The sequence below is a fragment of the Palaemon carinicauda genome, chromosome 39, assembly GCF_036898095.1.
Source record: "Palaemon carinicauda isolate YSFRI2023 chromosome 39, ASM3689809v2, whole genome shotgun sequence".
Lineage (NCBI taxonomy): Eukaryota > Metazoa > Arthropoda > Malacostraca > Decapoda > Palaemonidae > Palaemon > Palaemon carinicauda.
This window is the reverse complement of record NC_090763.1, coordinates 20851472-20870598: the sequence shown is the minus strand read 5'-3', so window position 1 is coordinate 20870598 and position 19127 is coordinate 20851472. Positions and strand designations below refer to the sequence as shown.

The following is a 19127-nucleotide window of genomic DNA, read 5'->3' as shown; positions in this document are numbered from 1 at the left end:
ATTCAAGGGAGATGGAGGCAGCTCTCGCTCTCCTTCATCTCTGTTTTCATGCCCAGGACCCAAAATTTGTCTTTCAGATTCTGGATTTTTTACTTTTCAGAACTCGAGCCTTAGTGTGATAACCAATGATCCTGATCAGCTAATTTTGTTTTGTGGGAAAGTACGAGGGCTCTAAGCTTACATGTGCTGTAAGACCTCACCTGCAACACTTGTTTGTCAGCACTGGTAGGATAAAGAAGAGAATTTCGTATACGATCGCTTTCTGGGTGAAGGAAGGGATTTCACGATATCTTTCCAGCTTCTCGGCTTCCTCCTTAGAAGGAACGTAAATAAAAGCTCAAGACATCAGGGACATTGGTGCCTCCTTAACTTTTAATGAGAATCTCTCTGTGACACAGGTACTCTAAGCTGGATTTTGGAGATGGCAGACTACGTTACTGGTTATTATTTGTGGGATGTGATTCACATGTCCATAGCTACTTTATCCTTGGAACCAGTTATAGCTGCACAGCAAGTGGTATAGCTGCCTTTGCTCTTCTCACAGTACCATTAACTCCTGATCGAGGGCAGAGGCTACAAGTTAGTCTGGGATAAAAGTAAAGAATGACTGGCTTTCCCTTTCCTCTTAATTTTTCCTTCTCTTGGGGCATAGCATCCAGAATCTTGCTAGCTGGACTCAGTCTGGTTATCAGGTAAGCCCACTAACTTGTAGCTGTTCTGTATTTGGGTATGAAAGAGTCTTTTCCCCACAATCCTTATGGTGGGGAGTGTGATGCATCCAAGCAAACCCAAAAACCATAAAATGTCTTGGGAGGATTTTGGATCCATCAAATGATTTTGCCAGCAGTACACTGAGATTTTCAGCACAAAATCAACCTTTAAAGCCAGGGCCATAGACCCGCTGGTACTATCAAAGTACTGGTACACATGGTAATTGTAATTTTAACTCCTTCAGCATCAAATATGCTCAGGTTTCGTGTGTCCGGGATAAGTGTTCCAGCCAGTTGGAACAGTGACTTCCTTCTGCCAAAGAATGAGTCTCCTATGTAAAGGATGATGATTTGTACTTGTGTAGGAACTAAAGACATTACTTGTGTAGGAACAAAGGACGAATATTTTAAAGTATGTGTATTTTTCCCAAGTACGTACTGGATGCTGTACAAACTTGAGTCCTTTACTCATACTTTCTCACCAACACTAACCCCCTAGTAAGTTCCAGCTAATATCTAAGTGAGTTGTCAGTGAGCCAGCCCGGGGGAGGGGCACCTCTCCTCCATTGGCAGGTAACTACCTGTCGGTTGTTAACACCTCGTTATAAGTTTTTAGTTGCCGTATTCCCAACTTCACTGTTATTATTCTCCTATGTAAAAGACTCAGATTTGTATAGTTAAAAAAAATAAAAAATACTTTTAAATGTCATTTTTATATGAACGAATACTGTTGGATTAATTTTATTACATTCATAGATACCTGAATAATGGGGAGCCCATTATCTACTGAAGTACAATGATTTAGAATGAATATACATATAATGAAGCTTTAAAGGAAACAAAATTACTGTAATTGAACATAAAATTGAGCTATGAAACAAAATTATTCAAAGATAAGTTTGAACAAAAGTAAAATTAGTACAGTACTGTACAGACACTTGCATTAGAAAATATCATGATTTATATTACCATCAGAGCAAGTGAATTTGGTGAACTACTGTATAGGTAAAATGTTATTTAATTTGATTTTCATTGATTGAAATTATTGTTTCAGGTTGATGCATTAAAGTTTTTGGTTGAATCGGGTCTAGAACAGCATGTAGATGATGATTCAGTTGTGCCTCTCCTTACTGTGGCTCATCACTGCAATGCTGCTCATTTAAAGGTAAGCCTTTGTGTTGGTTCAAACTCTACAATACTACTCAATAGTTTCTTATTTTTCCCTATTGTTAATTTTTATTTGTTCCTACAATTGATACAAACCCTCATTCTTTACTATAGGAGATATTCTAGTGCAATCTAGAAAATACGGCAGAAAAACCTCAACAAGGTCGTTAACGACCGGGCTGGTAGTTATCCACCTGTTAGCGGTGGGAGACATCCGGTCGGTAGCTACTGTTTACCTTCAATTGAATTCTAGCCGTCGCAGTGGTAACACCGCTGCTCCTGCTTTTGTTTGACTGGCTGACTAGCCTTTCTTTGTTGTGTTTTTGATTAATTCTGTTTCTTTTTTCTTTGTTAGATGTAATGTCCTCTATTATTAGGAAGTGTCCAGGGGTTCCTTCGAAATCCTGTGGCACCTTTATGTCACCGCCGGAGGTGGGTCCTCATTCCCTGTGCCCTACGTGCAGAGGTCATAGGTGTTTTGGAGGCTCCCCCTGCCAAGTATATAGAGAGTGGTCACCCTTTCAGTGGGAAAAGTTCGAGAAGAGGAAGAAGAAGAAATCCAAGAGGGACTCGTTACCTCCAGGTTCGCCATCAAAAGGTAAGGAGTCTCGGGCCTCTTCTTCGGCCTCTCGATCTCTCCCTTCAGACTCTTCCTTGCCTCCCTCCTCCGGGGGGAAGTCGAGCAAGAGTGGCACCATTGATTTAACCCCCATTCCTCTTGGTCAGACGGATCACGTTGCCTCTCCCAGTGGGGCAATATTTTCTGCCACCATTAATGACTGTTACCGCTTCCATTCCAGATCATGTACGAGCGGTATGTCCTGCCCTTGGACTTCCTGGTTCTCCTTCGGAGGAAGTTTGGAACCAGTTCCTCGCGGGCAAGGTAGTGCCTCAGGTCCCTTCTGTTTTGGAACCCTTGGGAGTTCCAGACCTCGCCTACCTCCCGTCAACTCAGTCGGTGCCTGCGGAAGTTTCAGTGGATATAGTAACTTTAGCTCCTGCGGCACCTACTTCGCACTCCGTTTACGCTTCTACAAAATCACAACGTCGCAAACGCAAACATCGCAGTACCTCCCCCTCCTCATCCTCATCCTCATCCTCATCCTCGTCCTCATCCTCATCCTCCTCATCCTCGTCCTCACCCTCTTCGGAGGCTAGGAGGGAGAGAGAAAAGAGGAAAAGGAGGGCTCGCTCTCCTTCGCCCAGACGTTCTCGCTGGAGAGACAGGCGACATAGGAAGAGACATCATTGTTCTCGCTCTTCCTCGACTTCTGTCTCTACATGAGAAGTCTCGCTGCAAGACTATAAGCGCTCTCATCACAAAGTTAAAGGGGAGCGCTTCCTCCATCATCGTTCTGCCTCGCTATCGTCTTCCTCATCTAAGCACTCTAAGCGCTTCAAGAAAAAGCGCTACGTTACGTTCTCGCTCTTCGTGACGAGAGCTCTTCAAAGCGTAATAAGCGCTCCCGTAAGAGAAGCTCTTCCCACGATTTTTCATCTAATCGCACCAGGAGTGCGGCCAAGGGCAAAGTGCGTCCTGACCTCGATCCCTCTCCTTCACGTATTAGTTTGAGGATCTCCGATCGCTCTAGGAAAGTCAGAAAGAGCACTTCTCCTCACCTTCGCTACGTGTCGTCAGAAAGAGAGCGCTCTTGCCCTTCAACTTCCCAACCGATCGCGCAAGTTTCTGGTCATACTCTCGCGGGGTCAATCACCTCACCCTTGTGTTTCGGACAGGACAACTCCAGTTCCCCTGCTCCCTAATGAATTACGGAATACAAGCCTCACAAGAACCTTGGAAGAAGACGTAGGGCTTCAACCCCCCTTCATTTCTGTTGAGAGCAGAGGGAAAAGGCCAGATCGCCGATCAATTCGACCTCTTCCACCTCGTTCTTCAGACCCTTCAAAGAGAGGAATCTCTACGAATCCTACTGACACAGTACCGATAATTCAGTCACCTTCACCTAGACCGTCGACTTCCACTCAGGGTCAGGCGCTCGCGGTGCCATTATCCAACGCTCAGCCTTCCCCTGTAATAACGGCAATATGGTCTCCTAATTCGCCGTTACCTCCAGACACTCCGACTTCTATCGCCCTGCCTCCTGTAGTAACTTGCGAGGAATTAGCACAGCCTGAGGATTCCTCGGAAGAGCAACCATCAAAGGGCTTAGAGTCCTCCTATTTGAGGGCTCTAAGAACTGTGTGTGATATCTCAGGCCTCGGCGATATACATACTGACGCTCCAGCTTTAGACAGACTATGTCATCCTCCACCGAACCCTAAGACCAGAATTGAACTTCCCTGGTATGTTCACACTGCAGGTCGTCTGAGGAAGGTTTTGCAGGCGGTCTCAGGAGAAGCGGGTTCCTTGAAGTATCAGGGATCCCATAAACTTTTACAATTCCTGTTTACGAGGCAAAAGCGCTTTTACAAGGTCAGAGACGCCAACCCTTCTCCTCTGACCCTGGATCCCCTCACGGCGAGTTTCACACCTGGCTGCTCCTTGGAGAGAGACTACTCTTCCAGTGTCTTTCATAGCCACGGAAGCCTTGGCAATGGAAGCAGCTTCAATGTCCCTTCTGGAGGCTTTATCTGGGTTTGACACATGGTCTGGTACAGTTGGCTACCTAGCAAGTCATGAGGACCTGTCAAACCAAAACTACATGCAGCCCCTTCAGGAAGTCCTAGCTGCTGGGGCCAAGACAATGGACTTCCTAGCTGCTACAACAGCAACCATGTGGGGCAGTTGGGTCCTCAAAAGGAGGGAATCAGTAGTTTCCAAACTTCATAGGAGCATCGGTAAGGCAGAGAGATCAGATTTGAGAAACTCGGACCTTCTACAACCTCTCGTCTTTTCTGAACAAGCAGTTTCCTCTACCTTAGATACTTGGAGGAAAGAGACGCAGGACACCGCGATGCAAAAGGCTGCCTCCTTTCGCACAATGCAACAGCAGCCAACTCCACAACCTAAGACCACAACCATGGCTCCACTTCCAGCCAAGAGCCTCCGCCGCCCCTCCTTTGTACCCAAACCTATAGGCAGAGGAAAGTCCGCTCCTCCCAAGGCTAAAGGCAGAGGGAGGAATCCTAGACTGAAATAGGGTCTCGGCTCCCTCTTCCAGTGCGTAGGGGGTTGCCTGCAGTGGAGTTGGAGGAGGTGGAAAGCTATGGGGGCCATGCAATGGACCATCAAGGTGCTTCGTTGCGGGCACCGCATCCCCTTCATAGGCTCTCCTCTTCCTCTAATTCCTCCTCCGATCTCACCCTCCCAGGTCCCTTGGAATCACGGGAAACAGCAAGCCCTAGTTCAGGAGATCCAGAGCATGCTTCTAAAGGGCGCCATCCAACAAGTCTCCAACACCTCCCCGGGGTTTTTCAGTCGCCTCTTTCTGGTAGAGAAAGCCTCGGGGGGTTGGAGACCAGTAATCGATCTCTCTACCTTGAATCAGATTGTGAAGCAGACTCCATTCAAAATGGAGACAGCAGCCTCCGAGATCCAAGCGGTGCGTCCAGGAGACTTTATGGCATCTGTGGACTTAAAAGACGCATATTTCCAAGTACCGATCCATCGCTCGACTCTGAAATTCCTACACTTTCTGGTTCAGGGTCGAAGCTTCGAGTTCAGAGTCCTATGCTTTGGCCTCTCAACTGCCCCACAGGTCATTACAAGGGTTTTCGAACTCATTTCCTCCTGTGCACACAAGTACGGGATACAACTGCGAAGGTATCTAGACGATTGGCTGCTACTGGCCTCGATCAGGGAACAAGCTCTGGATCACCTGAGAAGGCTTCTCGACCTTTGCAAGGATCTGGATATCCTTGTAAATGTAGAGAAGTCTAGTTTGATTCCAACCCAAGTCATGAACTATCTGGGTATGTCCATCAACACCCAGGTAGGGAGGGTGTTCCCTTCGGAAGACAGACTTCTGAGACTGGAACAATCCATCGCCCAACTCTTGTCTCCACTGCCTCCTCCAGCCAAGATGTGGCAAAGTCTTCTGGGCCATCTTTCCTCCCTGGAAAAACTAGTTCCAGGCAGAAGATTAAGAATGAGAAGTCTCCAGTGGCATCTGAAGACTCATTGGTCCCAAAAGAATGATTCCCCATTCTTGAAAGTGGAGGTTCCAGCTCTGGTGATACGAGATCTTCAGTAGTGGTCAACCAGAGAGAATACCTAAACAGGCATTCCCCTCCAAAGCCCCAATCCGAAGTTAAAACTCTTTTCGGACGCGTCGCTACGGGGCTGGGGTTCCCACCTAGGCCCGAAGTTAGCATCAGGAGTCTGGTCTGTGATAGAACACTCTCTCCAAACTCCTGGAATTGTTAGCAGCATGGAAAGGCCTAAAATACTTTGTAGAAGATCTGCAAGGAGAGAGGTGGTGCTGATGCGCGATAACTCCACAGCCGTGTCGTACATCAACAAACAAGGGGTTACTCTTGCAAGAGACCTCTGTCTGCTAGCAGTATAGATTTGCCAGTGGGCGGAAGGTCACGACATTTCTCTCACAGCCAGGTTTATTCCGGGTCAGAGAAACATCGTGGCGGATCAACTAAGCAGGCATCACAAAGTGTTGAGTGGCGAATGGTCTTTGGATCCTCAAGTGGCGAAGGCAGTAATAGTTTTGTGGGGTTCCCCCACAATAGACCTGTTCGCCACTTCTCTGAATGTGAAACTTCCCTGCTACAGGTCCCCAGTTCCAGATCATCAGGCAGCAATCCAGGACGCCCTTCAACAGTCTTGGGACAACCTGGACACATACGCCTTTCCACCCTTTTGCGTGCTGAGAAGGGTGATCCACAAACTCAGTACCTCTTGGAACTGCATGCTAACCCTAATAGCTCCAGCATGGCCAAGGAGAGAATGGTACGCAGACCTTCTTTCCCCGCTAGTTCAGGTTCCAAGGTTTCTTCCTCCAGAACCCCTTATGCTGACGCAGCTATACAGTGGTGTCCCCCACAGGAGAATTCCCTTTCTGAAGGTTAATGCCTGTAGGCTGTCCAGTCACTTCTCAAACACAGGTTTTTCAGAGAAGGTGGCTGAGCACATGTCCAGGCACCTGTGCCAATCTTTCACAAACCTCTACTAAGCAAGATGGAGAGTGTTTGCAGCTTGGTGTAGAGGGCGAGGCGTGTCTCCACTCGATCCCTCTCTTCCTTTAGTGGCGGACTTCCTTTTGTACCTCAGGGAGGAAAAGCTCCTCTCAGTCTCGGCAATTAAGGGCTATCGTTCAGCCTTGAGCCTCATCTGTAGACTGAGAGGGGTTGACCTTTCCACCTCAGAAGATATCACATTGTTGATTCGAGGTTTTGAGAGATCTTGCCCCCCAGTTGAGATTAGACTACCATTTTGGGACGTGTCCCTGGTCTTACGTTCCTTGAAGAGTCCACCCCATGAGCCCTTAAATAGGACCTCTGACTACTTTCTGACCCTTAAGACCGTCTTCCTAGTACCTCTGGCCTCGGCAAAATGGGTCAGTGAACTACATGGTCTGTCTTACAACGTCATCCTTTCTAGAGGATGGGGTGTAAGTCTCTCTCAACTTTGTGCCAGGCTTTGTGGCCAAATCTCAGAATCCTTCATCGGCCGATGAGAGGTTTCGAGAATTTCAATTTTCCAACCTCAATAAGGTAACACAGGATACAGACCAATTGTTACTGTGCCCAGTCAGGGCACTAAGGAAATACCTGAAGCTCACCAGACCTTTCAGACCACGCCTCCGTCATCTCTTCCTCAGTACCCAAAAGGTAAAAAAGGCAATCTCTCGCAACACCATTTCTTTCTGGCTTAAGAAAGTTATTGCGAGAGCCATTCACGGAGACCCGGAGGCAGCACAACCCAAAGCCCATCAAGTTAGGGGAGTGGCTGCCTCACTGGCATTTAAGAGAAATTTCTCAAGTCTTCCAAGTCTTAAGAGGTGGGGTCTGGAAACGCCAATCTACATTCACCACTCACTATTTGAGCGATGTGACACATAGGTCTCTAGACACTTTTTCTATAGGGCCTATTGTGGCAGGTTAGCAGGTGCTGTAGCTACCTTATGCCCTTCCAGGGGACAGTAGCCATTGGTTGAGGATTCTGTGTTACACGAGGTGTTAAGAAGGACATCCATCTATCTTCTTCGTTTCCTTCTCCCTCCCATCTGGGTATCCTAGTCTGTAGCCAGTTTCAGCTGGACTCGCCAATGAAAATAAGGTATGAAACTCATCTGATTCCTCTCACAGGTTATAAGTTATACTTGTAGTCACGAGGTTTCCCCTTTTCAAGGTCGGGGGAATCCCAAGGATGAAAGGGTCCGAGTCGAATGTTCCTGACCCTCTTCATCCCGATACATTTGTTTCCACGAAGCTACAAATTTTCAGTTGTGCTAAGATTATGGGGATCTACAAAAAAAGAAGATTAACGGGAGATTTTTTTCTTCATAAAAGTCTAGTCTGAGGACTATCTTCCCTAGGAATAGGGAACTCCTTGGCCACCCTAGCCTCAAGACTGTCTCCTATAGTAAAGAATGAGGGTTTATATCAAGTGTAGGAACAAATGACAAACTTATAACAGAGTTTGTATTTTTCCTAACATACAAACCCGAATTCTTTACACAAATTTTCCCTCTGATTCGGTAGATCTTGGATTTTCCAGATCTCCGATGTGTCAGCTGCCAATCGCCGTTTTTCAACAGCTAGACGATTCCCGGTAGGTTATCAATAGCACTGTTCGCTGTTTTTTATGTTCAACAGCTATTCGATTGTTATCTTACATGGCAGTAGCTCGTCGTTTTCACTTTCTTGCCTTTTTGCTGTGCTGGCCTTACGTTCACTGGTTTGAAACTAGTGATCACTATCATATCAGCCTGCTTCATTCTTGGTTTTTCATTCAGAAGCCACTTCCTGAAAGTGAGTTGCTCAAGAGAGCACTCTCTCCTAGACGGCATAGTTTGTCTCTCCTCACTCTTGGGCTTACTCTACTTGGTTAGACCGTGCAGAGTTGACAAAATTACGTGTTTTTCCTTATGGGAACCTAAGACTACACAGTTCTTCGATGATGGGGATAATACGCTAGCGCAAGGCTCGGTGCCCCTCGCTCTTTTGATTCTTGTTTGTGTATAGGGTTCTTGGGTTCCCGAAGTTTTCTCACCTTCGGCGGAATCAGAGGGATCTGCTTCAAGGTGGCCAGGTTTATGCGTTGAATCCAGAACACACAGGAATTCATCTCCTATGAACGTATGTGTTTTTCATCTATACTTCGTTCATACTAGAGGAAGACTTGTGAGCAAATTGCTTTAGGGAAAAGGTTGTTGCTACAGTTGCTACCTTCTCCCTTGTTTTCCCACTATTATGGGGTTGCTTACAAGCTGACTTTGTTTGAATACTAACTACTCTAGTTAGACAGTCTCCTGAAGCAAATCGGATCTCCGATGTGGTAGGGGCGGCAGGTCCTTTGAATCTGTCCTCCCCCTCCTCTAGCGGGAGACACAACCTCACGAGGTTACTACCATTTTCTCGCTCTTAGATAATGAAATTTAATGCTGTCTAAGCGACAGCCATAGCAATTTACTTATGATTCTGGTCGCCCCTGGGTGGATGACTGACGAGAGTTATGGAGGTTATTGAAAATTGGTGTTCTCCCGATCTCTGCTGGCTTTTATGCCCTGGGACCTTAGTGGAAACACATTCAACCTTCATCTGCATCCGTTTCAGTGCCTGTAACTGGAACTCTTCCTTAGGCCGGAATGGTTGAGAAAGGATATATTCCTTCCTCATGGGAGAACCCCTCCCACGAGCTTGAAATAATCACCTCATGTGTTTTTTGCTAAGAAAAGAGAGTCCAGACTTTAGGTATAAGGATATCATCTTGTATCTTCCATCTTCCTTCAGGAAATGGGAAGTAGCCTCTATCTTCTTCCTCATGATTGGAACATCCGATCTCATAGGAAGACGAGGGACACTGGAATACCACCGAACTTCGTTGATGAGAAGTCTTTACTTTCAGTCTCTTCTTGTGAGAGGAGTTTAACCTTCAAACCTTGTCATGCAAGGAAAGGTTTTGCGATCAATCTGTTTGCCTTCTATATATGATCTGCCCTCGTCTTTAAGACCTTGGCCTACTGACTGATTTTAGAGTTTAGAACTCTGGCGAGACATCTTCCGTTTACCTCAATCTATAATTCGTGTAATTGAAGGAATGACACGAAAGTAAATTTCTATACGGATATCTGTAGATTGTGTCATCGCCCTGTAGAGACTTCCACAGGTCCGACAGGACTGCATCAGTCCCCGTCGAATGCGAACTCTCAAGGACTAGCCGGTTCCCTGGTCCCTCGGCACTAAGGATCGTCTTTCCCTTGGTTCTCTACAAGACCTGAGCAAGTAACGGTCCTAGTTAAAAGACTGCCTAACGAGAATCTCTCAAAGAGTAGATCTCTTCTTCTGGATTTGACGCTTCCTATAGAGGCATCAAAGAAAGGGGAGGGGGCACATACAGGACCATATATCCTTAGGACTATGATCAGAGCATGAATGATACCGTCTCTTATTCCCCTAGTAGGCACCATCTTCCTTCGGGAAAGTGCCGGGGGCCAATAACAGTGATTCGTCGGTTTCCCGTTTGCAGGAAAACACTTCCTGCTTCTACGTGGTCTCCCCTTTGGGGTATCCTGTCCACAGGTTTGGGTTTTATAGAATCCACCTGTTCTGCATGAGTCTTCCTCCTACAGCCTCTGTTGTAGAGGTCTTCCCTCGGGAAGCGGAATGAATATCAATGACACGCATTGATCTACTTGTTTTTGTAGGAAAAGGACTGCTGCCTCCTGTTGGATTCCTTTTTGCAAGCAATTTTATCCGAGAAAGGGTTTGATGGCTTCTCCCCACTTCCGTGCAGACTCATAATAGTACTGGTCTCATTAAGGGACTCGACTAGCGCTTCGGTCTAGCTTCGTCGGCAAGACTCATCTTGCCGTAAAGATACGTCATGTACAGTGGCACATCTACGACTCTGGAGAACCGATTATGGACTTCCTTACAACTAGAAACTGTGGTGAGGGTCGAGTGAAGTCTGTTTTTCCTCTTCTTAAGAGTGCTATTCTAGTCATGCACTCAAAATTGCCATCGAAGGGAACCACGCTCTTAGGCTTAGGCAACGGATGACCTTTTGCTCGTCCATTGAGCATCTTCTTCAATTGCTGCTCTGTGTAGAGGTTGAACTGATTGCCCATAGTGGGGTAATACAGTCTCCTATGGGACTGGTGGCTCTAAACTGTAGATCTTCCCCGAAGACAGGTCTTTCCCAATGTGACTCTTGACCAAAAGAGAGACGTACCCTATTGGTCTCGCTCAACATCTCTCGCTCACGGCTAAAAACCAAGTAACATCTATTTTGTTCCGGACAGCTTGAACCTCAGGCTCGAGCCCTCCAACTGGGAACCTGTAACACAGGTAATTACTTGAGAACATATCTTTAGGAGGGTTATTACCTAACCCCAAGGGTATAGCACGTTTCACTGACCTTGAATGGCCCAAGTGAGTGCATTAGATTCCTATTACTGACTGGAACCTACTGGGTCATTTACTGTACTCTTCATTGTTTTTAATTTTTCACGCCTGGGGTTATATTGAGGCCATACCTTGGTAAAGCAGTGAAAGAGCTCTCTCCTTAAGTTCAGCATGCCTCGCTAACCCTAAGAAGGGCAAAGGAGGTTGTAAGGATTGTGTTCGTGATGGGGACAGAGGTCCTATACCAGTCACGGAATCCCTCTCCTCCTCCTCATAGAGATGACCCAGAGCTCAGAACGTTTTAGGGCAGAATCTGTCCATAATGTTTTCAAGCAGCTCCTTTGTGACACAAACCGTCCCATTCGTAGGGTGGATATGTGTCTGATCTTCACCTTGCCCTACCTATAAGACGTGACCCACAGAAGACCTGATACGGTTTCTCTATCGCTCCTATGGTGGTGACACAATAATTGCCTTAATAATACTTCAGGCTCCTTGTTGGGCAAGTAGCAGAAGGTTGAAGGCATTGGCTACCCGGGGTAACACTGGGATGTATGAAAGTATGCCTGGGTCTTGTACTTTCATCCTCTTTCCCTCCTTTGAGGAACAGTGCCATGGCTCCCTTTGCAAGCTGGCTTCAACCTCTGCAGGTAATAACCACTTCCCTTGTGTAGCCAAGTTTAGTTTATTTTTCGATACTTGTACACGTGGGTAATGCCTCCTGCGAGATAGGCTTCGGGAAATGTCTTTTTATGTATAGTGTTCCTATTTAAACTAAGAACATTCTTACTTTGACATTTTTATGATATCTCTCACAACTACTTTAGTTGCTCAGACTGCTAGCATACTCGCATGTATTGATAAGTGAGGTGGCAAGTCTAATACTGTACTAGAGTAAACCTAGGTCAGTAACTAAGCCAATAGTCGAACCTACCACCCTCCTAAGAGTGAGTCTTCCACATAAATAACAAAGGGTTTGTTAGTATGGGAACAAATGACAAATTTGGAGATAATTTGTATTTTTCCCGAACTAATACAAACCTGTAGTTATTTATATAAATTGACCTGCCATCACCTGTCCCCCAGTAAGTCCTGCTTGTAATCAAAAGTGATGTGGTTCATTGAACCGTGAGTAGATATAGGTGTCTGGACCCCCCAGCCACCCCTTACCTACCCACTGTTAAAATCTAATGGCTACGTTCCAGCTCTGCTGAAAGCATATTCTACATAAATAATTACAGGTTTGTACTAGTTAAGGAAAAATATAAATTATCTCCAAATTTGTCATACTTTTTGTTAAGCAAGGAAGTTACTGAATACTGTAAATTCTTTATAAAATCCCAAATTTACCAAATTACTTGTCTGTCTGTCTACCATGACATCTTCCCAAATTTTGGGAGGTAGCCGACATAAAAAGCAAGAACCAAAGGGGAATTTTTTTTTCTTCATTGCTCCAGTTTGCCTGACGAAAGACTCAGCTGAGTTTGGTTGTAATAGCTAGGGTACCACAGCCCACCCTCCCCCGTTTTCCACCACAAATGAATTTTGAAATCTCGGCAATTAAAACTTATAACAATGTGGCGGGGAAGCCCCACCCCTCTTGCCGGTACACTGAACAGTCATTTTGATTGCGTCTTGGACTTTCGGGGGAGGTGAGGTAAAGTTAAAAGACTCAGGTTTGTATCACCATCATCATCATCTCCTCTTATGCCTAATGACGCAAAGGGCCTTGGTTAGATTTCATCAGTTTTCTCCATCTTGAACTTTTGATTCAATACTTTTCCATTCATCATCATCTACTTCACGCTTCATAGTCCTCAGCCATGTAGGCCTGGTTCTTCCAACTCTTCTATTGACTGACTAAATTTGTAGGGAATTCATTGGCTTGATTCATCAAAGGATAGTCAGTTCCTTGTGATGTGCAGTGCCTATCTAACTATAGCAAGTGACCCCTGCTGGTCCATACTAATTCCAGTAAGATCATCTGCCAGGCATCAGGAATAGAAGCCGAAGAGACAGCTTGTCTATCGCCTTAAACCTAATCCGTCGCCCTACTGCGAGTGACTTCATCGAGATTTAAGGGGTCATTTCCTCCACACTCAAAAGTTCTCGCTAGTCCATCAGGTTGTTCATCCACTCATATAACCGTTGTAACAAATGGATTTCTAAGATATACTGTCTAGTGCAGTTTGTATAGTTATGAAAAATAAAAATTTGTAATATTTGTGATTTGTTCCTTCATGAATACAAACCCTTGTCTTTTAATGGGAGACTGATACTCAGGGGGCAGGAAGCCCCCATTACCAAACTGGCTGCCTAAAATCCCTGAATAACTATGCTTGGTCTCGATAAGGTACAGAGAATAGCATTCTAGACACCTCACAAACGAGGGTCAGAAATGCCTTCAAGTTCACGTCCCAGGCAACCACGGATGTTGCAGAAGAAAATCTCTTTCTTAGACTAGCAAGTCTCAAATAAGGCATGTACAAATTGATGGGTTTGCCTGTAAATATCAATCCTACCCCTTGGAAAGAGGAGAGTAGAATTAACATTTCCGTTCAACTAAAATAGAAAACTTCTAGGTATAGGTGGGGCTTACCTTTATGTTTGTCCGTCAAGCTACCTATGATTGCAAAAGATCAGTCATCCCCAAGATTTATGCGAGAGTTAAGTTCCAGGACCCGGCCATATTTTTGTGAGGGTTAAGGTTTAGGACCCCTCGTGAAATCTGAAAAACCTATTTTTTGCTATTTCTGGGCATTTTATTTCTTTATAAACCCTCCCCACACTGTCACAAACCTTTCCCAAATTTCTAAGAACACTTTTAGTTATCCACAATTTAGGCTATATGTATAGGTGTGGTGTTAAATGTGGTCTACATGAGGTTAATCTAATTTAGTCTAGCTTATCTCATTGGTATTGGAATGAAGTCCATTTTGCTAAACATGTTCATTACTGTATTCGTACTGGACTATGTAGAATATTTTAAGGCTACAGGACATTCAAAATTTTAACTAATTTCATATGGGATAGTCACTCACCTAAGATATGTGCTCCAATGAAACTTGAATAATGATGACAATGAATTAGCTGTGCAGTACTATAGATGATGAAAATGACAATTATACAGTATTTATTGCAAGCCAATTGTAGGCACCTATGTAGGGTTTGATTGAATGTAATAAGTAAAAACTTTATAACGAAAGCATCACAAGACATAAGAGTACAGTAGTAAGAAACATTTGTAGACGTACAGCTTGCTAAACACACAGTGAAATATGACAAGGGGATATGCTGCTTGGACTAGCATCACTTTTTTGGGTAATGCTAGCCAATGGTAGTCAATCAGCAGCTAGGGTACAGATTACCATGCCCTGATTGGCCTACTCTCATCTGTCAGCCAATAGCATGTGGTGTACGATCTCACGTAAGAAACACAAACGTTATACCACACAGTACGAAGTCTTGGCGTTGAGTCAGCAGATTGTATTTTCCATTACGCTCTAATTCAACCATAATTTCTTTGCTTGTGATATTTTTTACAATGTGTTTTAATCAAGATTTTATCATAATTTTATTTTGTTTTTATTTTTGAAGTGGAAAATTATTTTATCATTAAAATAATAAAAATAATGAGTTTTTAAATTTTTTTTATTTTTAGTGAAATTCTCTACATTTCGGAGATCCCCATGAAATTCAGGATTATGGCACGCCAGAAAAACTTGGCATAAAGTTAATTTGTGAAAAATTTTTATACCCAAAGGAGGGTCAGACACATTCACTTTCATTTTTATACCCAAAGGAGGGTCAGACACATTCACTTTCAACCTAGACTAACGTAACCGCTATCTCAGTCTTGATACTTTTGGTCCTGTAAAGGAACTAGGTTACTGTATCACTTACTGAACAGCAATCACAGGTCTAAGTGCAAACGTATCTAAAGACACATGGGTGTATTTCTGCAAATATTGTGCAGTAAAGGTTGTTTGTTCCGTAACCGAAATACAAACCACGCTATTTACATTGGGTTTACCTTTTAGCGCAGCTGAAATGACGAGCCAATAGTTTTAACGAGGGTTAATTACCCCCGCGCTAGTTAGCGGGGGGTGGGGAAGGGTAGCATGCTACCCCTCCTCCCTCCACACACCGGTGACTTGCTTCACTTCACTTTTGGCTCGGCGGTGATCAGACGTGTCTGCTCATCGTCCTCGTGACAGCCTTTAATTTTCTGCTTTCTCTTTACAGCGTGTGTGTTGGTTGGAAGTTGACCTTCATTATTATTACTTTACAATGCGTACATGCCCTGGAGTTGCCGGTCGTCCTTGTGGGACTTTCATGTCGGACGTAACTACGGACCCGCACACCCTTTGCCCTCAATGTCGGGGCCGACGGTGTGACCAGGAGAACATGTGCCGTGAGTGCAGGGAGTGGTCTGCCTCCCAGTGGGAGAGGTTTGGCCGTCGGCGTAAGAAGAAGTCCAGGAGAGACCGTTCTCCTTCAGGGTTAGCCTTGAAGGAGGAAGGTTCTCGGGACTCTTCTTCCGCCGCCCAAACCTCCTCCGAAGCTCCCCCTCGTCCGTCTCCTAAGGAGAGTCGGCTGAGTGGTAGCGCAGGCCCGAGTTCTGTTTCCCGACCTTGGGTGGGGGGAGAGGGCGTCACCTCCCATAGCGAGGCGGTTCCCCCTCCTCCTCTGGGGGAGGTTATTGATAATGCCTTAACCAATGATGATCTTTTGCAGATTTGGTCGTCCCTGGGGCTTAAGGGCTTGCCCTCCAGGGTCGCCTTTATTGACCTTGTCTCGTTGGGGGCCGCTGTTAAGCAGTCGCCGGCGGTAGCAGAGGTAGACCCTCTGTCTATTGTTGACGTCGTGGTGACAGAGGCCTCCGACGTGGCTGGGCAATCCTCCGCAGGTGCTGTTGCGGATGATGGTGCTAAGGGCTCTCCTCCCCCTTCCGTACATCCTTCGAAGGGGGAAGTGAGTCCTTCGGTCTCTGCTGCTGCTCAGCTTCCTTCTGGGGGAAGTGCTTTGACGGAGACTCCCTTCGGAGGACCGATGGTCCCGAATATCTACCCCGAGGCCGCCTCCGCCGTAAGGCTCACCGTCCGCTACGCCGCAAGGGCCTTCCTTCCCCTTACAAGGGGGTTAAGAGGCTCCTTTTTGGGTCGTCTTCCTCCGAGGGGGACTCTCCTCGTCAGCCTCAACCTACAGCTCCGTCTTCCTTGGACCTCTCTGCAGACCGTTCACCAACTCCTGCCAGATCTTCGCCTTCTGGAGAACTCGTCACCCGACGGGCAACGGTCCCTTCGGGGCAAAGGGATCCTTCCCTTCCACGAGCAGTGCTAGCGCACAGGCGCGCTCCTGCTCGTCAGCGCTCTCCTGCTCGCCAACGCTCACCTGCTCGTCGGCGCTCTCCTGATGTTCGCCCTCCTCGCCAGCGCTCTCCTGCTCGTCAGCTCTCTTCTGAGCGTCAGCGTTCATTTGAGGACCCTCGCCCTGTGGTCTCTGACCATCCTACAGTTCCTGCTGAGCTCCCTGCTCACCATCTGCCTGATCCTGTGGCTACGCAACATCGTTCTGCGCGTGTGTCAAAAGCACATGTTCGCCAACGCGCGAGCGATCTTCCAGTTCCTGCTCGTGAACGCGCCGCGCCACCTGTCCTTTCACAGGACACGCGTCGACCTTCTGCTCGCCAGCGATCACCTTTGCGCCAGCGATCACCCGCTCGTCAGCGCGCACAGGCGGTTTTAGTATCGCCTATTTACCAGCGTTCTCCCACGCGTCAACGATCGCCTACGCGCCAGCGTTCACCTGCTCGCAAGCGTTCACCTGCCCGTCAGCGCGCACAGGCGATTTTAGTATCGCCTATTCAACAGCGTGCTACGCGTCAGCGATCACCTGTCTCTCGGCGATCTCCGGATCGCCCGCGTGTGTTACAGCCGGCGCGCCAACGTTCTCCAACACTTCTGAAGGAACATGGTTCGCCAGCTACTAGCTCGCCATTGCGCGATCGCCCACCTGTGCATGCTGCTCGCCATCGCGCGATCTCTCACCTGCGCATGCTGTTCGCCATCGCGCGATCGCTCACCTGCGCATGCTGCTCGCCATCGCTCGCCAACGCGTCGACATGCCACAACGCGCCATCGCCAACCTGCGCGTCAGCGCTCACCAGCTCATCATCGATCGCCTGTGGATCTACATCGCCAGCGGTCTTCATCACCCACGCGGCAGCGCGTTTCCTCGCCGTCGCGCCAACGCTTGTGTTCGCCGCCTCAGACACGCGTTCATTCACCTGCCCGCCCGCGCGACCGCTCGCCTGCGCGCCCGCGCGACCGCTCGCCCGCGCGACCGCTCGCCCGCGCGACCGCTCGCCCGCGCGACCGCTCGCCCGCGCGACCGCTCGCCCGCGCGACCGCTCGCCCGCGCGACCGCTCGCCCGCGCGACCGCTCGCCCGCGCGACCGCTCGCCCGCGCGACCGCTCGCCCGCGCGACCGCTCGCCCGCGCGACCGCTCGCCCGCGCGACCGCTCGCCCGCGCGACCGCTCGCCCGCGCGACCGCTCGCCCGCGCGACCGCTCGCCCGCGCGCCCGCGCGACCGCTCGCCCGCGCGACCGCTCGCCTGCGCGCCCGCGCGACCGCTCGCCTGCGCGCCCGCGCGACCGCTCGCCTGCGCGCCCGCGCGATCGTTCGCCTGCGCGCCCGCACGCGACCATCGTTCGCAGCGAATTCCGCAGCCGGTGGTAGCAGCAGGAACGAGTGTTCCTAGACGGCGCTCGGGATCACCTCCACCTAAACACAGGTTGGTAGTGCAGGACGAGGAGAGGTTAGTACATCATTCTTCCCCACCTTCTTTTCAGGCAGGTACCGTGGTGTCCACTCCAAAGGATCGCCCGATCCCTTTCCCTTTAACGAGGATTTCGGACTCTGTGTCCTTGGAGCAACAGACTTGGTTTGGTCCTCTGGCACGGGCGTTAGTGAGGGTTATGAAACCAGCACTCGCCGACCAGGGTAACAAACCTACGGCTGTCTCTCCGACACTGAAGAGAAAGAGAGGAGTGGACTTCGTGGTGACTTCCCCCAGGGCGAAGTTGGTTCCCAAGAGGTCGGTCGCGAAGGCCCCTTCTCCTGCACGAGTGCTTTCTCCTTCTCCCGTGGACGAGGCCTTTCCGTCCTCAGGTGAGTCCAGTGGGGTGGTAGTCTTCCCCTCGGCACCAAGGGGGGAGACTTCGCTTCATGCAGGAGAATCATCTCGTGAGGAAGGGGCCCCTCGAACCTCGTTGTTGGGATCCTGTATCCCTCCCAGGAGTGAATCCAAGGACTCCAAGACCGTCCCTAAATCCTCTGCAAGGATTCGTCAGGAACCCACGACTACCCGGGGGAATGTCCACGTGTCACCCCAGGAAGAGATCCCTGGGGCAGGAGACTTAGCTGCCAGCCTGCAGGGAGGAGAACAGCAAGAATCCGAACATGCCTTCTGGCAGGTCCTAAGCCTGATAAGGCAACTTAACGGGCTTATGGATCCAGTCATCGCCCCCCGTGAAGGCAAAGACACGATCTTGGATGAAGTGTTTGACGTTCGGAAGGCCCCTAAGACCAGTGCGGCTCTGCCCTGGTCTCGGGGTCTGAAGAGTACCAGAGCTAGGGCCACCGCTCAGCTCGCACTTCTTGCCTCCTCCAGTCGTTCCACTGCCGGGAACAAGCTCATCCCTCCTCCTCGTCTTCAGCAGAGGAGGTATTTCGAGATCCTGGGTGAGCACAACCTCGCTCTT

At 48.1% G+C, this 19127-nt stretch overlaps 1 protein-coding gene across 3 annotated transcripts in view; it reads left to right on the top strand.

Annotated features, from left to right (window-relative positions):
• Positions 1–19127, top strand: part of LOC137631063 (uncharacterized) — a 307769-nt gene that overhangs the window by 95590 nt on the left and 193052 nt on the right. For all 3 annotated transcript variants that reach the window (XR_011041845.1, XR_011041844.1, XM_068362666.1), the window contains exon 16: positions 1765–1875. Coding sequence is in view for 1 of the 3 variants with exons in the window: in XM_068362666.1 (XP_068218767.1) it covers positions 1765–1875 (111 nt within the window). In the remaining 2 variants the exon portion in view is untranslated. The remainder of the gene's footprint in view (positions 1–1764; positions 1876–19127) is intronic.